The sequence below is a fragment of the Nanorana parkeri genome, unplaced genomic scaffold, assembly GCF_000935625.1.
Source record: "Nanorana parkeri isolate BGI_ZX_2015 unplaced genomic scaffold, ASM93562v1 scaffold871, whole genome shotgun sequence".
NCBI classification, from domain to species: Eukaryota; Metazoa; Chordata; class Amphibia; order Anura; family Dicroglossidae; genus Nanorana; species Nanorana parkeri.
The window spans coordinates 252,504-276,235 of record NW_017307139.1 but is presented as its reverse complement, the minus strand read 5'-3'; the positions used below and the strand labels follow the sequence as shown (position 1 = coordinate 276,235).

Here is a 23,732-nt window from a genome sequence, read left to right as displayed (position 1 = left end):
TTGATCTTTTCTCGATCAGCCCGCCGGCTGCATGAGTGTATGGCCAGCATAAGAGGCTTGCCTGCCAATGTCTACATTCAACTCTCACAGTGGCGGGTTGATTTACTAAAGGCAAATTGGTTATTCTCTTTGGAAGAGAATTTGCACTTTACAAGGAAGTGCCCTCTTAAGCCGGCCAGACACTATTGTGGGTGTTGCTGTTGGCACCCTTTCGGCCAGCATCCCTTGATCAGCTAAACGAAGGTGCTGTTTGGAAAATCTTCAAACAAACAGAGCAGGCAGCCAATCAGCTGCCAGCTCTGTTTAGGTACTCTGACAGCAGCTGGCTGCCGCTGTCAAAATACAATGAAGTCAGCAGGAGATTCCTCGACCCATGCTTGTATAGGGTTGATGGAGGAATCTGTTCTATTTTCTTCGTTCAGCCCGCAGGTTGAATTACATTTTTTTTACAGTGTATGGCCAGCTTTAGTTGAGGTGAAGCTCTTTTGACTTCCATCATCCAATCATGTGCAAGCAAAAAAACAGTTTTTTTAATTTTCCTTGCTCATGATTGGGTATACTTTGCAAAATGCAATGTCACCACATTCACCAAGCTAATGGAAACTTCCCCTACAAAGTGCAAATTCCCTTGCAAAGTGAACAGCCTATTTGCCTTTAGGCCAGTGGTTCTCAACCTTTCTAGGGCCGGGACCCCTTGGTAACATTTGCCAAGTTGTGGTGACCCCCCCAATGGTAAAATTTAGGGATGACATGGCTGCTGCAGCGACATCTGGCACCAAGCTCACTATATGGACCATTTATGTATTTATACATGGTGTATTTATACACGGCAGAACTGACACTGCTGCGCTAGGAGAGGGCTGAGGAGGACTCTCACCTAGCACAGCAGAAATCACACAGCGACCCACAGGTTGAAAACCACTGGTGTACACCGTCAGAATAAATAAATAAAAAAAAAAAACACCATAGGAATGCATAGCTAGATTCCTATTGGCTATTTCACTTTGCAATAGCAAACTACCTATTGCACCTTCCGATGTCAGAAAAAAACAAAACAATCGAGCAGAGTAAACCTTTCCGGGGAAAGTGTTTCTCTCCCGGCCGGCCGGGAGCCGCTATCTAATACCCGACTGCATCAGCACTAACAGCACTGGGCACTGTCCTGCAAATAACTTTTTTTCCACATTGCCTTTCAGTTATTTATCAAATTCTAATATTTAAACTCCCCGGGTAGAGTGGGGCAAAAAAAACCAGAGGTTGCAAGGCAAAAGCAGACAGTTCTAGTCTCATTCATTTTTATAACTAGGGCTTACTATGTTTTCTCTCTCTCTTGTATCCACAATCACATTCTTACTTCCAGGGCAAGCTTTAATCTGAATGTTGGATGTGAGAAACATCCTAGAGTTTTTTTACATCTAGACTTTTGTACATCAGAGCCAGCAACTTGCCTGCAGTAGATGTGGTTTGGAATTTCTCTCCTCTATCATAAACAAGGTTCTCAGATCTTGAAATTACCAACAATAGGGAACTGAGTGGAATGGTGCACCACAGCTGTGCCTGGATGAAAAGAAATTAAAAACTGGGGGGACAGGTTGTGCTCTCTGTACACATCTCAAGGTTTCAGTTTTACTGGAGTGTGACTTTAAAGCCCGCTCCAGGCTAAATAAAAGGTTTTCCCTTGCAGTGGGCATGCTCCTGCACTGCAATGGTTAACTGCTCATTAATGCCTAGGGGACAGGAAAAAGCTTTTTATTACCGGATGCCTGCTCACCCAACAGTCAGCAGTCTCCTTATTCCCATCTATCCCCTTTAAATCTCATGGGACTAGCAGTCAGTGGCAGCAATGCCTTAGATGATCTCACACTGCAGATATAAAGTTATGAGGCTACAGAACAGTAGTGCCTTGGCAGATTTGCATGTCAGTAATAGGAATCTCACCGTCATCTCACATTGCAGAGATGCAGTTATGAGGCTCTGGGGGCAGTCACATGTTTGGAAGTGCTCTGCAACTTCTCAGAAGGAACTGAAGTCAAACGGTAGATGTTTCAGGATACAAATAACCTTTCTATACAGGCTCTTTAAGATAGCAAGTTTTTGAGTTCTCATTGTCCTTCCTGAAAATGCTAGAATGCACTACATGGCTCTCCATCACCTTTAAAATGATCACAAGCTGTTAGGTATAATAGCTGGTATAGCTCATTGCATTTCATACACAAGAATGTAGGGGAAACAGTTAATATTTCTCATGGCAGTAAATATATTTTGCCTTTCAGTTTTTAGATTATAGGATGCCATTATGTTTTCACCTATTGCATGATAGGCAATACGAAAGAAAATACCTCTTAAATAGGTTAATCATTTCTATGTCCTACAGAGTACGCAAAATGATGATATGGCAGAGGAAAATTATTTTGTCACAAGGGTTACCAGACTTTTCAACTACTAACTACAGTTATATGGTATGTTAGCTCCTCTACAGCTATTGCTGTAGGAAGATTACTTTACTAGCACTGGGGGGTGTACAAAACCAACATGGCAGCCTGATGAAGATCTCTGGAGACAGCTGGGCTATAGGGATATATTAAGAGGCATAGGGATGCTTTATATCACTCTGCCCGGGACTCCTTTTTTTTCACCGTGAAGAACTGTAACCACTAAGAAAACCAGGTTTCCAAATCCTTCAGTTTTCAATACCATAGAGAGCAACTGGTAAAGCTATCCTGCCAGAGGCATCTCCCGTTCTGTCATCACAGATACCAGAAGTAAAACGGACACAAGACAGCATCACATTTCAGTATCAGCACAGGACACAGACTATCACATGAGCTCATCCATACTTATCACAATCAATTTGCACAAGTGGATGGAGCAAGCCTATACTACCGTCAGACAACAGTTTATTGTATGTGCTATCATGGCTTCAACATAGGACTGGATTACCAAGTGGAGATGCAGACAGATGTAGCAAACCATTAACATTAATTGCGCTGACATACACACATACACGATACAAGAACTGCACACTGCAGGCAAGAGAGTCATATAATTTAATATTACTGAGCCATTCTGAGGATGTTGATTATTTATGTACAGAAGGCCTATATCTGTATGATGATTAAACCTCTGGTCTCTTTTCCACAATCCAAAGTGTCAACCTCCCCTCTTTTACCTAGTGCCATAGTTATATACCATTTCTCAATATAGCTGAGTCAGACTCACTCCAGTGGTCAAGAGAAAGCGACGTCATTGAAGTTGCTACTCTCCACTGATACATCGGCAGCCATATTTAAATATATTTCACCCTGATGTTCAAAAAGAGAAAGCTTAGAAAAAGTGTTGAACATCAGTTGCAATATTAAAAATAAATGGTATTTTAATGGTTTTAAAATGGTGAGGATAGTAAAATGTATAATTTAAATAAAATGATATGGTCATGGCCCAGCTTAATGAATAAGGAATCACAATAGTTCTGCAAGCTGGGCAACGAAGATCAATAAAAATGGATTGGACATGATGCAAAACCCATTGTGGTATCACAGACGAATGACATAAGGCTGTGATGTCAGTAGAGGGGGACCGACTCGAAGCAGGCTACACAGTGGGCCACATTATTTATACCCATCTGAGACAATGAATGAGCCAGGCATGGTGAAAATGGCAAATGTCATTTACCCAGGCTTTGGAATAACCGTTTCCACCAAGCCTGATGGGCAGTGCCTTGCACAGCTGTATGTGCAGGTTAAATCTTAAACCATAAAATTAGATAGCTTTGTTCCAACTGCTGCTGCATGCATAAAATGAATGCATGAATTGTATTTTAGAAGAGTACAACAACAATCTTACTGCATAGGCATACTATAGTAAGACCAATGATTAACATAGGTGATCTCAAGGCGGTATTAGAGAAAGAGATACATTCTTATTGGGCTTACAATGAGATGCCAGCTTATAAAAACAAAAACAAAAAACAAATGACCACTGAGGGTGAAATTTTGAAGTCAATCACTTCTACGGGAGCTGTTGACCCTATCTCTCAATACCAAACCAAACAAGGATATTTGTTTGTCTATATCCGCATCACTGTAAGCGTAGACAAACGATCTTCACAATGAAGTCACAGTCATTGCCCTGTATATGTAAAAATAAAACATGCATCTAAGGTTTGAGTCATGGACTTGGCACCTGGGTTTCAAATGAATATGGTCATATGTATCAGAATACATTCTAACTATGGGGAGCAAATAAGAAAGTCCCATTCCTTTCTGCAGCCCAGGGCTTCTTTGCATTGAGATTACGCAGCAGTCTTTAAATAGATTTTGGTCATTGCTTAAGCATGTCTATTTCCCCCAGTAAATGAAACTGGTATTTTTCTGAAGCATTCTGCTTTGATTCTACAATAAAAACAAACTCAGTCCATACATGAAAGAAAGAGATCATTTCCCTTTAACTTGCTGATTTGTGTGTGTGTGTTTTTCCCCTCTAAGACTATTACTGCACCATTCCTGCAGCAGAGAGACAGTCTGTATTCCAACAAATGTCTATGTAGTGGAAGACTGTCAGATATCACCCAACGTCTACGGAATATGTGCACCATCCCTTCTATATCATCTTGCACTGGACATCCAGCTGCATATATCTGATGTACGAAATCAAAACGTCCCTCGAATGAGGAGACTGAGCCGAGGGGCTTGTGTGTATGTGTGTGTGACCAGAACGGTGAGGTTTTCAGCTGCTTATCTTCAGATCTGGATGTGCTGCATAAATTATTTGCCAAATAACACCATATTGAAAGGCCTAACATAAAACGTTAGCGATGTACAAAATGGTGGATGTAGGCATAGGCACTAAAATATGTACAATTCACACCATCATGTAAACACATATACCTGTGCATTGTACAGATCTGTGCCAGTAGCTCCACATTACAATGTATTCAAATGAGATAGATAGACAGACAGATAGATAGATAGATAGAATGAATGAATGGATGTTGTTTTTTTTTCTAGTTCAGATCTCTACCCTTGTAAAAATCAGAAGAAATGCCATTCTTACCAGGCAACAGTCTGCAGATGCAGGATTAGGGTAAGAAATTAGTACAAACCTGACATATATCCTCGTGATGCCTGTGAAATAAAAGCTGGTGGAAAATGTTTGTGCAGGCGATAGTCCTTTTCACTACGGGACCTCATGCGGTCTGAGGCCCGGTCAGAGAAATCAGCACTGGGCCAGGCCCGGCGTAAGGTTGTACTCCGAGTCTTCTTCATTCTGAGGCTACCTGAAGCCTAATCGTCCAGCTTCATGAGACAGGCCTCACCGCTGTTCCCTTTTTTTCATCAAAACATTAAGCGCACAGCTTGAGCACGGGCTGCAAACATTTTGCTGCTACCTCTTCTAGGAAGCAAGCTGTGGGTCCGTTCGTTTTCTCCCTCGAATGATCCAATTTTACACACGTCCCACAATGCATTACACTTCATTTGCAATCAATCCAGCTTATAGCTTCCAGATTCATGTGGAGGAAAGGCACATTATGTGGCTTCTCAGCCAAAGAAGGGGAGGGGGAGTGAGCAGAGATTTGTAGCGTGAAAGCTCTGAGATCCCAAACAATAGCTTGATTCAGCATAGGGCTGCTTAGCCAACTGTGAGGCACAACACAAAAGAACCAAGCGAAAACTGGGAAAAACACCCACAGAATTTGGTTTCAACCTGAACCCTTGCACCTAAGATCTTGCGAAAAAAAGCCACTGTCAATATCCCAGTGGTTGTGGAATTAAAATGAGGAGGCGATGACGATGAACGTAGGTTTTTTTTTTTTCCTCTCCTCTCCTCCTTCTCTTCACCTATCAGGATCCGTGAAGCAAATCAATGAGGCAATCTAAATCGGCATTGCAGTAATCAAGGGACAATATTCATTCTTCACAACCACACAGCTGTTTCTTACACACTGGGCGTGCAAATTTTTGTACATCATATCCCAGGCACGACCCTGCACCAATTTTCACAGTGATATAAAAAGCAGGAATCCTAGGCTTGCTGGTCACTGTCTCGCCTCTTGGCTTGGTCCTTCTGCAGCCTTTTCCTGGCACTGGTTATATTCCATTATTTATTGCTTTCTTCAGGCCCGCTCTTGCAAGCTTAGGGGTCTACAGCACAATTAGACCCAAACAGCTTGCTTTCAGGTATTCCGAGCACTGCAAAGCCTGCTCTGTCCTCTGTTGAATGGCTCTGTGCCTTTGAATGCAGTGAAAAGCTATTGAAGGGCAGGAAGCAAGACAGCCAACCCAGTCTCATGCTAATCAAGAAGCTGTCTTAACCCTTTCACCTTGCAAAGTCAGCCTTGGGGCTTCATATTCTCGCAACATGCCATGAAACGCTTTGTTTTCTGCAGGGCCGCGCTTGCATGTTAACACACAACGTCACAGTGCTGCATGGGTTCTGTTACCAGCTCCGTCCCTGCTGCAAGATCAATGCCATTCCACGACAGGGTTAAGACAGACACACTGATCCTGTCAGGCATCACATTTTAATGTAAAACACCCCGAGGCTCTCTCAAACCTTGGCTGTAGTCCCAGCCTATAATCAGCTCTTGTCTATTTACATACAAAGCTGTGTATTTTTAGGATAGTCCAGCCCTCTCCAAGGAGGAATGAAAATGTTTGTTTTGAAAAGGGAGAAGGGGGCAAAAGCAGGAAAATAAATAAACAAATGTGTATGTTATTTCAGAGCGGTATCGATTAGCATACCGAGACAGGGAGTGAATGCAGTGACAGCTGCAAATTCCACCGGAGTGCAATCCCAGCGCCATAAAAGTGTTATGGAAGCTTCGCCCCCTTCTAGCTCCTCACTTTTCACTATCAACCTGCTCAGTGAAGCAAAGGGCCGATGACTCGACTCACCACGCTCACAGCAGCTGGTGTATCACTGACAAATAGTGGTCAATAGATGTCACACTGTGATGCACCCCAAGCAGTTCAATCCGAATACTATGCACAAGCTTTACACACCTCTGTGACAGCATGTCAACTTTTGAATGATGACTCTGATGCTGGAAAATCACCCAAGGGCATGCATTTACATGCTAAACCAAGGGAAGGAATATAATTAGAACTACTTTTACTTTTATAGAGCACGGTCTGTAACATATTATACATTACAACTTCAAGGTTTATGAAAATTGCCCCACACTGGCAATATCTTGGATAAAATAGCAGTAACATGTTGTATCGTGAAGGCAAATGTAGGCTCATTCATGAACGGGGTCAATGTGTTGTGTAATGATGGGGAGCTCACAGAGCACTCCGCACAGGACTTTTCCATAAACAACAGTCTTTATTATTTTTTAAACAGCAGATAATCAAGGCAGTCCTACATAAAAAGTAGCTTGTCTTCAGCACAACATATATTGGCTCACCAATCCTCAAAATGTCCCACACACTCACAGTGTCCCAGTCTTTTAACAGCTCTCTCTTGCAGCACTGCTGCTCCGGCCTCAATCCGCAGGGCCACTGTCTGTTTTCTCCAGACAATCTCAATAACGTGATAACCCGCACAACAGGCTTCACAAACCCGCAGCTCCCTGCTGCACTGGCCTCCACTCTGAGGCCCCGTTCACATTGAGCGGTTCGCAAATCGCGCGATTGTCGAGCGATTTGCATTTTGCGCGATATCGCGTGATTTGTCACGCGATATTGTGCAAATGCTTGCATTGAGCAAGCTTGAATCGCGGCTAAATCCGCTCCAAAAAGGGTCCTGCTGTAGCGACACACGACCCGCGACAGCAGGACCCTTTGCCCCATTGAGAAGCATTGGAGAGCGATATCGCGCGGTAAATTGCCGCGATATCGCGGGAATTACCGCGCGATAAATCGCTCAATGTGAACGGGGTCTTACTCCTGGGTGGAGTTCTCCTGTCTCCCAGGTGGGGCCCTCAAAACATCCCAGCACCCTCTTCACGGGGATTGTACACAGGTGCACAATTAGGTGCTGGTCGCTACTAACCCATAGACCCAGGAATGAAGATTTCGTCCCACCCAGAGCTCTAAGAAATCTCCTGACTCCAGGATCCCAACTATGATCCAGAAAACTTGGAAAGGACTGAAAAACCAGCTCTTTCCTGGTACAAGCAATGTCTTCCTGGAGCCACTCAGCCCCTATGGCTGAGAATCCTGGGTGACTTTGAGGCCACCTAACACCGTGGTATTGCCAACGCAATGCCACATTTGTTATGTTGTGCATGTTCAATGTTTCATAAAGATGTTTAAAATGTATTTTCCAACTTTAAAAAAATAAAAATAAATGCTGCTTACATATTACTTGTTTTCTCCTTTTACTAGTTTTCTCTAAACTGAATCTTCCTCTGGAATGCAAGGGGGTGGGGCGGTTACCATAATTAATTCTGCCTGTACTGTGCTGTCAGATCTCATTGTTATTTGTAAACTAGATTTGAACACTGTCTGTTTTAACAAAGGGAGCGTTGGAGATCTAGAAGCATTGTAGGTTAAAGAGAGGAAGCTCTAGAGATCTAGAAACATTGTATGTTAATGAGAGGAAGCTCAAAGTGTCCCTAGTCTTTCTATGGGGACAGCCATAGTTTCCTGTCTCTTTCAAAATGTACAGAGAAGCTTGCAGTCTGTCTAAATGCCTGCTTAACAGAGATATTAAACATCATTTTTTATTATTTTATTTATTTATTTTTAGGTATGCTGTGTGAACAGGAAGTCATAACAGCCAAATAGTGGGGTTTTCTCAAATTTGACTGCAAAAGTAGAAATATACTTTAAAGTATATTACTATTGAAACTTTTTTTTCCACTTTTGGAACGATATAGGATAGTTAAAAAATGTGTTGAAAATGAAAGTTTTTTTCCTGCCATCTGTGTGCCATTAGGAATATTGTCCTACAATAAGAAAGAGGAAATCTCTCTAAAATGAGGGTAGATCCGCTCACAGACAGTCACTGGAATAGGTGGTCCTATTGGAATATTCCGTCTCACCGGCTAATGTGGTGACAACTGAAAATTCTTCACATCACTTTCTGTATCGGTGATAGTGGTCACTAGGACAAATATTAAACATTAAAGTAGACAGAAAAAAAAGAAAACATAACAAAAAGGCCTGTTCCTTCCCAACTCTAGGTCCCAAATGGAGAGATACCTCCCTGAGGTGAAGATCTCTGCCAATCTCTGCCTCATCCAATCAGACGCCTTCTAGTCATTGAAAAAAATACACGGTGTTCTTTCAATGGTGGAATTCCCAAGTGAGTGAAAAAAAAAAAATTGTATGTGCATATAGTTAAAAAAAAAGATATAAAAGAACAGTTTAAAAACTTTTTACTCTTAATCAACTAAAACTGACCCCAAATCACTATAGTTTCCTTTAAATGGATCATTTCCCCACAGCAAATAGGTGTCATTACTGCAGCGCAGCTCATCCACTAGAAGTAAGCATGACTATCCTAACTGCTTTTCAGTTGTATCTTGTTTATACAGAGGTCCCCCTTTCTACCCCATAAATGAAAAAATATAATAAATCGCAGTAATATAATGCAACGAGTACCGTCAAGAGACTGGAATTTCTAATCCCCCATGGGCTCTTAGCTCATGTGAGCACTTGAAAAAAAGAAACATACAGATACATTTTCAAATGCCCTGTTTGTCATCCATGAATAATTATTGCTAGCAAGACCTTCATTTAACCTTCAGGAAATTGATACCAAACTAAAACAAATATGCCGTATTCCAGCATTCTAGCTTTGCAGGGCCTATGTAATTTAGCACAGTTGTATCATTTCAGTGAGCACTAGTGTGCACCAGTAAAAAATGTGTTATGCTTCGTTTTGATTCCGAATTTGCGTTATTTAGTTTTTCAGGATTCGGGTCCGAAATTGAATGTTTCGGGATTCGGAAAAATTTGTTAGCGGTATTCCGGTCGAAATTTCGTGTAGTTTTCGTTTCATTCGTTCGTAGCAAAATGACATTAGGAAAAGAACAATTGGGGGGAAAAAAAAGCGTGAGTTTCCCCCCCAAGTCATACCAGACCCTTTGGGTCTGGTAGAAATGTTAGAAGGGACCCCCCCCCCCAGTTAAAAAAAAAGTGCGTAGGGTTCCCCCCAAAATCCATACCAGGCCCTTTAGGTCTGGTAGGAATTTTAGGGGGGAACCGCAGCCCCCAAAAATGGGGAGAAAAACTACATAGTTTTCTGGAGTTCTCGGATAGCATTCGGGAGTTCCCGAATGCTATGTAGTATATGACAGCTGAGAATGTCAAATGGGAGGAGCGAGCCGTGATGTCCTGCCCATCTGTTTACTTTCCGATGAGTTTTCGTCGGGTTCGGACAGTCATCGTGTGGTGGGACTTTTTTTTATTTGCGCGGGCGTCGTGTGGATTACATCGATGGAGCCATTTTTTTTTTTAATTAAAGGAATAGTCAAAAATTGTCTTTGTGTTTTTTCCAATTAAATAATTTTATCAAAAGTCTGGACTTTTTAATAACTCTTTTATTCAACCCTTTAGTGAATGGGTAGGGGTATAAGTACCCCTTACTCATTCACAAGGGTTGGGCGGCATCTGGCTACCCCCTTAGTTAAAGGGGTACTCCAATGCAAATAAGCCCCCTTCCCCGCAGACCCCTACAACCACCGGGTCAGGGTTGTGGGGAAGACGCCCTTGTCCCCAGCGCCACGTTTTTCCCCCCATTTTTTGGGGCTGGGGTTTCCCCTTGAAATTCATACCAGACCTAAAGGGCCTGATATGGATTTTTGGGGGAAACCCCACACAGTTTTTTTTTGTTTTAACTTGGGGGAGGGTCCCTCCTAACATTCCTACCAGACCTAAAGGCTCTGGTATGAATTGGGGGCGACCTCACGGTTTTATTTTTCCTCTTCTGCAGACTAATGTCCTTTTGCTGCAACGAAATTTCGTCCAACAAACGAAAATTCGTCCAGACTAACGCTAACGAATTATCGGAATTGGAAATTCGGATTCGTTTGCATTCGTTATAACTGTAATTCGGAATTCGGATACATCCGAATGCCCGAAATTTCGTCCGATTCGGAGCGAAACGAATCGCACATGTCTAGTGAGCACTCATTTTCTGTTATTAATCACTAACTATAGTTCACATTAAAGCGGAAGTAAAGTTTTTGAACAATAAAAAAGTGCAGGAGCACAACATTCTAGCACATTATGGCAGAATAACCTGCCAAACCAAAACCCCTCTAGAGCTGTGCTCCTCCCTCACCGGTGCTTTCATCTTTGTCCCGGTTTTCTTCTGGGTTTCGACTCTTTGGGCGCTCGATTAACTCCTGTGCGCATGCCAGTTCTGTGCTGAGCTGTACATGTGTGGCTCAGAGCACAGAAAAAGATAACAAGTTACTGAATAGTAGCTAGAAGTTTTTATGTCAAAAATGAGTTACAGTCTGTTCTGCCGTAGAAAGCAACCTTACTTCCACTTTGACTTTCTACATCAGTGACTTTCTACAACTGAAAGTATATAAGGCTGCACATAATATTCAGTATATGTAATGCAACAGAAGATTGTCAGAGACTGCAGATATACGTGGCAGATGGTCAGAGACCGCAGATATACTGGGTAGATGGTTCATAGACTGTAGATGTACTGGGGAGATGGTCAGAGACTGCCGATGTACTGGGGAGATGGTCAGAGACTGCCAATGTACTGGGGAGATGGTCAGAGACTGCAGATGTACTGGGGAGATGGTCAGAGACTGCAGATGTACTAGGGAGATAGTCAGAGACTGCAGGTGTACTAGGGAGATGGTCAGAGACTGCAGATGTACTGGGGAGATGGTCAGCGACTGCAGATATACTCGGGAGATGGTCAGAGACTGCAGATGTACAAGGGAGATTGTCAGAGACTACAGATGTACCTGGGAGATGGTCAGAGACTGCAAATGTACAGGGGAGATGGTCAGGGACTACAGATATACCTGGAAAATGGTCAGGGACTGCAGATATACCAGGGAGATGGTCAGATACTGCAGATAAACTAGGGAGATGGTCAGAGACTGCAGATGTACAAGGGAGATGGCCAGGGACTGCAGATGTACTGAGGACTGTAGACTGGGGACGTGCAGATGTACTATGTGCTGCAGACTGGGGACGTGTTACCTGTGACTGTAAAGGTGGCCATACACTGTGCAACCATCGCAAAACCTTAGTCTTGCGATGGTTGTAAAGGGATTAAAAAAACATACGATCTGCCCATCTTGGACAGGCAGATCGCACTCTCGATCATCGCAAGCCACACCCCCTGAAGGGCGGGCTTGCGATGACTGTAATGAGGGGCGGGCTTACGCTGACTGCAAACGGGCAGTGTGCGCGTGCGCACAACAGCCCGTTCGGCAGTTGTCGAACCAGCAGGCCACCAACTCGCCGAGAATCGTACGATTCCCGGCGGGTTTTCAAACATGCTGGTTCGATGGAAGACGTGCGACCGTACAGTAGAAACGGTCGCATGCCTTCCATACACTGCACGATTCTCGTACGATCGCGGGATTTCCTGCGATTCTCGTACGAGAATCGTGCAGTTTATGGGCACCTTTAGGGATCACTGTCTTTACAACCCCCTTGCAATAAAATGCTATCACTTCTGGGGCCTGCAGAGGGCCACAGATTTTGCACCATTGTTCTACATTATTGACTTGCTCCCTCTGTCTTTTTTAATGATCATATTTTCATCTTACATACACATCTGTAGGTTCTCCTGTGGGTTGATATCTGTATGTCACATGATCTGTATGTCAACCCACCGGTTTCAGACACTTTTTTCCTGTTTTTATAAAGTAGAAATAAAAAAGGCTGTTGCAGTGGAGCAGTAGCAGAAGCTTTCGCTTGTTAAACTGCCCCCAAAGAGTTTAAAAAGGAGGCACTGAGCCCAGTCCCTTCACTGTTTACTACTCGGCAATCGTGGCATAAAAGTGACTTCTACATTTCTCAGTACAGAGATCCAATCATACGGATGACGAGCATGTCTAAAGTCACACAACATTCTTTTGTGAACCTGTCTGACAAAATATTTCTAATTTTTGTAAAAAAACATTCAGGGTCAGGCTACAAGGACATTTTCTACCACATTACTGCTTGTTAATATCTCAGGTAAGCAGCTGCAGGAATGTCCATGACCAATGATGGGAAACTATTCAAAGCTGCAAGAGATTTGAGTGTACCTCCAGCCAAAACAGATTTGTGGATAGAGAGGGTTAGAATGTCAGTTGGTTTTTCTGGTCTGTGGCCTTGCTGGGGAAATCACCGTTACCTTCTGTGAATTGTTTTACCAAGAAAAGAATATTCACGTACTACCATAAAAACACTGTGGAGTGCAGGAAGGCTGGGGACGTCAATAGTTGTCTGCGTCCCTGTGGGAGATTTATTTTCCTTTGTCTCTGGGTGACAGGAAGTAAAGGTAAATGTTCATATTGAGTCCAGCAATAAACACTAAGGGGGTTATTCACAAAAGGGTGAAAAGTTTGGAGAAGGCAGGAGAAATGAACAATCTAGGACAACATAGCTGAACTGGAAACATTCTCTAATTGAGCTCACTTTCCAGTTCAGCTATGTCTTCCTAGATTGTTCCCTTCTCCTGCCTTCTCCAAACTCGTTACCCTTTTCTGAATAACCCCCTAAAAGTAAAACTATGGTTTCCCATTTAGAAAAAAATAATGTGCTGTAGCACATAATCATAGGTGCTTCTGAACTTGCAGTTTTCTCTTATTCCCCCTGAATAGTCCTACAAAAACATGTTGAGCCTGCCCGTGAAGTCCACCTAATGCAGCTTCCTGTGATGAGGTGGCAACTATGCTGCACAGCTCCTGAATTCAAAGTAGCCTTGCCACTCTCATGTACTCTGTTTGTATAATAATGGGATAAAGAGAGATTACGGTGGAACTTGGCTATCAGCATTGTCACTGCTGATTCGTAGATTTGTAATTTGTCAATCAGCATCTGGCCACACCTAGTCCTGCTCATTGCTTTCTAGATTGGCAGCACTGTCTCTGTTGCTGAAACCCTCCCACTGTGAGCTACTGTGTTTGGGAGAGGGAGTGTGTGAGACACAAATGAAGGAGGATCAGTCCAGGAGGGTAAAGGAAGTTTTTTGTTGTTTTTGTTATGTTTCTCTAAGCATAGAGAGGTAGTTTACAAGCTGCTTTTTTTGTATGGGCACATTTGTTCGCATGTGTTTGAAGTGTTTTTATACACCACTAAATATGTGTAAACATGCATTTTTCAAGTATTTTTACGCACTCCCATTTAAGTCTATGGAGCCAAAACGCTCCTGTACTTTTTGAAGTGAGGGGTGTTCTGCACCATGCGCAAATAGTTGGTCAGCCGTGTCCTGGATAAGGAATGGTCCACTTGTACACAAATGTACAGACTACTGTTGTATTTAACTGGAATAAGAAATATGAAGCAGAACACAGGGATAAGAAATGAACAGCTCACAAATATTGTCCCATCCATTAGCAATTTTAACAGGCTGCTAATCTGGGACGGATAACAAAAAAACTAATGAAGCAAGCTTTCTGATTAGTTGCTGTGAGAAGAAATATGTAACCATTAGCACATTCTTCTCACATGAGCCCCAGAAAATCTTTAGATTTTCCTCCCTGAACTCTTGCCCTCCTGAGGCTGCTGGGATCTGTAATGTGCATGTCTAGCCATCACAGTCAGGTTTTGGGTGGTTCCATCCATCAGTCTGTTTACTTGACATAGAAGCGTTTTAGTATTGCAATAATGCATGGCAACCTCTAATAGTTGAAGAACTGAACATGGCCAGAACAACACAGAAAAGTGAGAAAATAGAGAATAGCAAGTCCAAGAAAGTGGAAAATGTGGCCAATGGGAACCTTAAAGAAGAACTTACCCTTGCAGTGGGGCTACCCCCACCCTGCAAAGGTTAAAGGAGAACTATGGGGTTAGGGCTTTTCCCCATAGTTCTCCTAAGGGTAACAGTTTAATTGTCACAGGTCGGCTCAGATTATGAGGCTGAGTGAAAATCACTCACCTCATAATTCTCCTTTAAAGTGACATTAAACCCTCAGATTTTGTAACATAAAACAATACTGTAATGTGCGCCTTACTGTAATCCATGGTTGTTTCCCTTCTCTTTGCTGCTCTTCCTTTTAAATCCTCATCTCTTCTCATGCTGGGGGAGAACTTCCGTTTGCAGCTGAGTGCCTCTTCCTGTAGTGCTGGCTCAGGTTGTGAACCTATACACAGACACCATGTATCCATTTCAGAGACAAGGCAGTCTGCTGCAAAACAGAAGTTCTCCCCAAGCATGAGAAGAGATACAGATTTAAAAGGAAGAGCAGCAAAGAGAAGGGAAACAACCATGGATTACAGTAAGGCACGCATTACAGTATTGGTTTATGTTAAAAAATCTGAGGGTTTAATGTCACTTTAAGTGCTTGTTTTGTCTAAGGGACTCAAATAAAGTAGATTTACTGATTCTTGCTCCCGTAGCAGTCAGCACTCACTTTTCTCCACTCCCCTACACCCCTGCTGCGGAATGTCAATGGACCTACATAAGACGTGATGATGTCAGTGGTCCTTAGACCACCAAAGCCAAGGAGAGAAGGGGCCGCAGCCTGGAGAAAGCCAGGATCAGGTAAGGAAATCTGTTTTACTCCAGCCCCTTGTCCAAAACGAGCACTTAACCTTTGCAGTGCAGGGGTAGCCCAACTTCAACGGTATGTTTTTATTTGCCCAGAGCTCTTCTTTAAAAAAAGTCTTATTTTTAAAGAAATACTGTCTTAACTCTGAATATCTGAGACTCTTAAATCTAAAATTCTTCTGGTGGCGTTCATCATCAGGGTTCAGGCCTAGATGGAGCAGCAGCAGAGAGGGGAGGAGATATCCGGAGGAACTTCACAATACAGGATCTAAACAGCAGTAAATATAATTTTACACACAGTCTGCTTATATTACCCTCTGTGCAAAAGAAAATGAAAAACTGAGGCCTTTTGCTGCTATTTACATATAATAATGGGCTTGGCTCCTTTAGCTAACCAAACCTAATACAGATGTACTGTAAAACAGTGTGAAATACAGCCTTAACTGCCAGCATCAGCACCACATCACATTTTGAGGATTTTTCTTAGATTACTGGATTTCTTTGCCTCTTTAGTTTACCTAATGTCATATATAAGTAAGGAACACCAATATCAGTTCAACAAGTCACCAAGGAGACCATTCATTATTCAGCAGAGCTGTGCCTTACTGATGTCCCTCAAAGCAAGCTGCTCAATGATCTTGTTACGATGCTATAAGATAGCTCCCAAATGTCCCTCCTATGGAGACACAGTCCTTATACCGGAACAGCATCCTTTTAGTCCCTCTTTTCCACAAATACCTGTCTTTCAAATCTGATTTAGAGATCAGTATAAATAATTGTACTACGTAATGACTAATAATGTTAATAATGCTGTGGAGTTTATCGCCAACATCTCATTTTTTGTATATTTTCAAAAACTATTAGAGAGTAAAATTACTAACATAAAGAAAAAGTAATGAGTATTTGTTGCAGCGTCCTTTTTTAATGGTTGACCGTAGTAGGGGTCTGGAGATGCATAAAAGTTCCAACTGCAAAAAGTTATTCCGGTTATACTGTCATGAGTGGTTTGTGACATCACAATGATGCAGGGAATTGCAAATGGTGAAGGTGATAGCTGACTGGGTGCTATGAGTCCTTTAAAATGTCATTAATTGTCACAGTGATTTTCACAGCAACAACGTCTGGTGATCAGAGGACAGAGTCTGTTTACTGAGCTTTCAGGGCCCATTTAAACCGAGGCATTGCAGTGATGCACTGTAAAATGCATGTTTACTGTGCATTACTGCAACACACAAAGCTTGCTTCAGTGCCATCTGTTCTTAGTTGAACCTCAACACACCTAGCCAGTGTATCAGAAGTCAAAGAACGCACATATGTGAACCATGTGCATTGTGGTGCGCTGAACTGAAAAATAAAATTGTGCAGGTATATTTTTTAATTTCATGCCTACCAATTCAAATTAATGAGCTTCCTTAAAGCATTAAAACATGTGTGTTAACACCATGCTTAGTGTGAATAGGCTCTACAGCAGGGGGTCATCAAACTTTATAAACAAAGGGCCAGTTCACTGTCCTTCAGACCTTGGGAGGCTGAAATGTGGCTAGTGAGAGTAGGAAATGCCCCAGGCTCAGTTGGAGTAAAAAATGGCCCAAGATTGGGGAGTAGTAGGATAAAAAATGATCTAGCACCTGTGTTAGATGGAGGACGAATAATGACCCATTGTTGGAGTTAGTGGAAAAAATAGTGCCCCATCATTGGTATCAGTGGTAGGAATAGTGCCCCATCATTGGTATCAGTAGGAGGAATAGTGCCCCATCATTATAGTCAATCGAAGGAATGGTGCCACATCATTGGTTTCAGTAGGATAAAAAAAATGACCTAGCACCTGTGGTTAGAGGGAGAAGAAATAACACCCGGTCTTCGGAATCAGTGGGAGGAATAGTGCCAGATCATTAGAGTCAGTGGAAGGAATAGTCCCATTTCATTAGTGTCAATTGGGGGAATGGTGCCACTTTGTTAGTTGCAGTAGGATAAACAAAATACCTAGCCCCTGTGTTTAAAGAGAGGAGGGATAATCATCATTAGAGTCAGTGGAAAGAATAGTGCCCCATTCTTGCATGTCAGTGGGAGGATAGTCCCCAACGGACCAATTAAAGGCATGCAAAGTGTCACATTCATCTGGTGGGTTAGAGTTTGGGGACCACTGCTCTACAGGCTCTTCACCTATCTCTTGTGCCAAACAGGAAGTGTTTAAATGCTGCTTGTTGCAATGCGGATTTATGGATGCAGGAAATATTGCAAGGTTCTGTGCATGATGGGTAAGGTGGTAACAATAAGAGTCAGTCAGTATGATGTTTTGAGGAAGGAATGCCTATAAACACAAATGTTATGAGAGTGTCAGGAAATGGGTTGGCGTTAGCTGCTATTCCATGGCAAGATAAGCAGGTAGACATATCAATAGACAAATTTAGGGCTAAGAAAAAAGCCACACTTTTAATCAGTCTGAAAATATTCTAATGTTCCTCTACTTATTGTCACAAAGCACTGAGTATGAGGTAATGTTATTAATCATGTCCGTCTTCTCTCTATTTAGCAGAATGCGCACAACATCGCAATTTATTTTCTTGCTGCTGTTGTCTGCATCAGCAATTATTCAGGAAACACAGACCCCATGTGACGTTGCCACTATTTCTTGGATGCAGAAAGAGACCAAAATGAAGAAAATGCAGGATGAAGTGGAGGAAATGTTTCATAAAACTGAATATTCACCACCACAGCCTGCATCTGCCCTAACATGCACCTTGCTGGCACACATCCCAATATTTTAGTGCTTGAGAAGGTCTTACACACCCAGAAAATGAACAATGCATATCTATGACCTGAACATCACATTACAGCAGGTCCTGGGACAAGAACGCTGCCTGTTCAAGATGTTTTGTCATCATCTTGCATTAATTCTTTTTTTATATTAATTATGTGCATAGGTTACAATTACCAGGAAACATTGCACATGAAACCTTCTGCATTGCAGTGCTATACAGTGATTTTGTTTTAACGTTCCTTCTTGCGACGGAAGTGTATGAGTCAGTCAACTTATTTAAAAGATTAAACTCCTTTTTTTTGCTTGATACCTTATCTCAACAGCTGTCAAGCAGTTTGGCATAATCATTGTAGGAATTAAGGTGAACCTGAACTTAAAAAGTGAAGCTTTACCATCTTATAGGGGACATTTAGAAATGTTAATTGTTTGTGCCTAATCATCACCCTAGAAATATGAACTTTTGTCCTGAAAAATAGCAATACTTTTCCTATGCGTAGACATTCCTATGCCTCAAGCCTCATAGCTGTTTATCTGCAGTGACATCTAAGGCACTGCTTGCCTCACGGGATTTGCTGTGAGATTTGGTAATCTCACTACTGTGCACCTTGCTGGAGAGGAAGCTGTACGTGAGGACCTACCGTGCAAGGATCTCCCTACATTTGTTTCATTCACCCTATGGATCTGTATTTTCTTCACCTCTCCTGCTGCTTTTTAAATATTCTGCACAATAGCCATTAGGGGACAGAAATTCCACCTTACTGTTAGCAGTACCTTGCCAGGAGAAGGTTATTGGAGAACAATTCTTTCATAAAATCCCAATTAAGGGGTACTTTTATTTGGCATTTGCTTTTTATTGCATTGTATTGCTTAATAAAGGTGATTGCTCTCCTAAAAGCTTTCTCTATTTCAAAATGGAGGGAATTCCTAAATGATTGTCATTCCACTACCATTTATATTTGATGGCTGGCTTGCAAGCCCATATTTGTAGAAAAGGTCACACAGGCCCAGGTCAACAGATATTCCAAGGGGTGGCAAGCTTGCTTCATTCCTACCCCAATATAATAGAGTGGATACATGTTAGAACCCCTGTCGGGTTTTATTAATACCTTTGGCATCGTTTCAGAGATTTACCCTTACTCCCCATCCTGCAGACAACATTTTACCAGACAAGAAGTGAGGGGAACTTTTTAACAGAAATAAAAGTGTTTTGTTTTTTTGCATCCAGTAACTTCAGGCTTTTGTAGTAAAATGCAATACTAACTGTCCAAAGACAAATGTACACATATACATTATTATCATTACATTTTGTGATCTTTTGTTCCGAGATAAATATTAAGCAAATTAGGGGTGTATGTTATCTAGCACCTAGGCCATGTGTGCCAACAGCCCTTCTCCTTACCATCAGTTCAATACCAAACATTAAGGGCCCATTCACACCACAGCATTACATTAAATGCAGGTTACCATGCAATTAAGACATGCTATTGCACAATGCACCTAAGTGCATTGTGCGATAGTGTGAGTTAATTCTCTAGTGGAAAATCAATCACTGTCAGTTAAGGCACATGGACCAGAAATAGTCTGCAATGCTTGCTGAATGTCAGATTCACTGCTTTATAAATATGCTCTCATGTGGCTTGTAGCTTTTCCAGAAGGTCTCCCAGCACAGTGCAGGACCTGGGTTGTCTTCATCTCTTGGCTTCAGTTATGCTGGCTGAACAGCTCAGAAATTTTAGGCTTTCTGAGCCTCTTTCTGCATCTATCAATGTGCTCCTAGATTTACATTTACAACTGTTGATACTATTATTGCACAAAATAATACTCCTAGAATGAGATCCTAATAGGTTGGACTTGATGGACTAATGTCTTTATTCAACCTCAAATACTATGTAACTATGTAACATGGTTCTACCCAGTGCTGTCCTGTATTCTCCCATGTTAATTGGTGACAGCAGCATTTTTATCAAGTGTTTAATACTAGAGCAGAAAAGAGAGGACTGAGTGGGGGCAGAACTGCCCTCATACATACTTATTCCTAAAAAAGAAAACAGTTCCTAAAGAGAACTTCTGGTAAAAGAATGATTACATCACTCAGGTGGCCACATGATTCTGATTAACAAATTAGATGGCATATGAATAATACAAAAATATGCTTAATGCAAAAGGTAACACAGATCTGCAAGCACGCGTGCATTAACAAATTTTAAGCTATTTCAAATGCTACATAAATCACTTCTATTGTACACTGCTCGTTAATGTTTTAAAGTTTTAGTTTCTTGCAGAAGCTGGTTCTCTGAGTGCTGGCCCTATGGAGACACCCTTGTTCTGCTAGTAAGCTGTGTGTGTCTCCACAAACACACAAGCACAGCAAGGCAATCTACTCCACTACCGCCCCCCTTTCCTTCCTCCCTCCTCATTTTCCCTTTCTCCAAGCTAGTAGATCAGTGGTTCACAACCTGTGGGTCGCGACCCAAAAGTGGGTCACAGCCCACTGTTGAGGGGGTCACCACAAGCTTTGTGCGGCGCTAGGTGAGAGGCTCCTCAGCCACCTCCTAGAGCAGCATTGTCAGTTCTCTGACCTTGCCGCTAGATGGTGCTGCAGCGAAGAGAGGGGAGCGAGCGGGAGTGAGGGGAGTTGAATGCCGGCTTGACCACCAAAGAGCCCCACTAGCCACCACAGAGCCCACCCTGGCCACCAGAGAGCCCACCCTGGCCACCAGAGAGCCCCATTGACCCCGAGAGAGCCCCATTGACCCCCAGAGAGCGCCATTGAGCTCACATGAGCCCACACTGGCCACCTGAGAGCCCACACCGATACTAGTATTGGTGCATTCCTAAATTTTACCATTGGGGGTCACCACAACCTAGCAAATATTACTAAGGGGTCCCAGCTCTAGAAAGGTTGAGAACCACTGTAGTAGATGGACAGCTGCTGGAGACTGCTCTGTCCCTTGTACTGGACAGGAATGACTGTAAGTGCTTGGGCAAACATGTAAAGAAATACTTTGCTGAGCAATGTATATTTGTCAGATCTAAATTTAGTATTGAAAAAAAGATTGAGAGCTTGATAGTACAATAACTTGCAATTTCATGGCGCTTTTAATTGGTTAGCCACATGCCGTTTTGCAGAAAGGACTCAGGAACAGCCGGCCAATCAGCTGCAGGAAATTCGATTACATCATCCGCTGCAACTGCTTCTATTTCCAGTTATCATAGGTTCATATATGTAACAATTTTTGCCACTTTAAAAGTTAGAAACGTTAACCTTCGTGTTTTTATTCAACAGCCAATTACGGAGGTGTTTTAACCTGATATATAGGCATATGTTCTGGTATTTTACAGAGATATACTTGGCAACCGATATTTCCTTTGTTCTAGGAATGGTCCGTGGTGGGTATTAAAATAAGGTCAGTTTCAATTGGTTATGTCATGCACAGTAAAAATCACTGGAGAGAAAGCCCACTCGTTAAGCAGCGCCGAGGGTACAATGTAGTACTATTTCACTACTGACAAATACAACACAGCCAAAGGACAGAAAGTTGACAGCCAAATATACATAATATACACTCAGTAGCCAGATTATTATGACCACCCCATCAGAACTTCGTTGGGCCACGAGATGACTTCGTTGGGCCGCCTCGTGACTCCACGAGATGTTGAAAGGTGATGCGAGGAATCTGACACTGCACTGTTGCCCTTCTGTTGTCTTGTACCAGTCTTGCCACTCTCCGTTCTGCCCTAACATTGACTAGTCGCTGACGGCCACAATTCGCACTTTCAGACCCAGATTTTCGGCTGACAGTCCAGTCCTTAAACACTTTAACAACAGCTGCTCTTGAACATTTAACAAATTCTGCTGTTTTGCTGATACTCGCTCCATGGCTCTGAGTGCCAACAATCATCCCACGTTCAAAGGCTGTTAAATCGCGTTGTTTAACCATATCTTCAGAAAAAAAATCACTTCTACTGTCGTGGTAAACAAGCTGCTTCCCTATTTATAATGGTCTGGCCCTCTAGCAACTTCAGCTCCAAATTATAGCTAATTTGCCTACAAACGTCAGGTAGTAATAATAATCTGGCCACTCAGTGTATATATACCGGTGTATATATATATATATTTATATCTATCAATGTGTGTGTGTTCAATCAAAGCCTTTTCTATTCTGATAAATGTCCTGCATGTATTCTCTCTACATTTACAGGGATAAACACATTCACCAACATCACATTCCTTCATTGCTTTATCAATGTGGTGAATGTTGGCACATCAGTGAAGGTGCAGTGAATGATATTAAAAAATCTTCTAATCAAGCTTAAAGTGATATTAAAGTCAAACGGTGTTTAAGCTGTTTCAAATGCTGCTAAATCACTTACAATGGATACTGCTCCTTGATGTTTAAATGTTTTAGCTTCCTGCAGAATCAGCCGGTCTCCTGAGCCCTGGACCTGATATCCTGTATTAGGGTGGCTCTTTTCCTTTGCAGAGTCCTATGGAGACGCCCTTGTGTACGCTAGTTAGCTGTGTCTCTAAAAAGCTAGTAGATGGACCACTTCTGGAGATTGTGCTCTCTCTTGTGAAAGGAAAATACAGTTCAGGGAAGCTGCACTGAGAGAGTTAGAGGAGCTGTTTGGAAACATGATGGTTGTTGACATGGATAAAGGAATCAATTCTGCCAGTTATTGTATTTTGGCAGCTGCCTGCATGAGCGGCTGACGGAGTACTCAAGCAGTGACTACATCTGATAGGATACAGTCACTGTTTGGCTGACAATGTTCCTGCCGACTCTTTCAATTTTGAAATATACTTTTCTCGATAGGGCCACCCATGGCTCAGATTTCTGCTGATTCAGGAGCTTGAGACAGCAACCCGGAAGAGGTGCCTATATTGGAAGATTTCCCCTTACTTCTTGTTCCGGGGACAACTCTAACATTTTGGATTGCCTCTCACTTTCTTTCTCAGTGACCAGTTCAAAAAGAAGGGTGAAGTCTGTTTTATTGGAAAATGATAAGTACAGATACAGGAACTCTCTAAAATGTATATTAAAATGTTGCAAAATATGCTAAAAAGCTCAATCAAGTAAACATTGACATTTTTCAGCAATATCTTGGTGTTTACCTTGAAATGAATTACATCAGAACAGAACTACCATTAAATCCAACAGAACCCACCAACACACTGGGAACCTGGATACAAATTCCTATGCTGAGATTTTTATATGAAAGGAATTGACGTAACCATATTATACAGGGTGAATGTGATTTTATAGTGCTGTGTGTAATTCAAGAATTCTGAGGTCACCAAGCTTGGAGAGAACATTAGACTGTAATTAGTAACCCCACC

At 42.2% G+C, this 23,732-nt stretch overlaps 1 protein-coding gene across 2 annotated transcripts in view; it reads right to left on the bottom strand.

Moving 5' to 3' along the window:
- STOX2 (storkhead box 2) overlaps positions 1 to 23,732 on the bottom strand; it is a 178,824-nt gene that overhangs the window by 83,241 nt on the left and 71,851 nt on the right. The window contains exon 1 of one of the 2 annotated variants that reach the window (XM_018565670.1): positions 5,102 to 5,512. The exons of the other annotated variant lie outside the window; for it this stretch is intronic. Coding sequence (XP_018421172.1) covers positions 5,102 to 5,264 — 163 coding nt within the window. The 5' untranslated portion in view covers positions 5,265 to 5,512. Of the gene's footprint in view, positions 1 to 5,101; positions 5,513 to 23,732 lie in introns of those variants that run through there. 2 annotated transcript variants of the gene reach the window in all.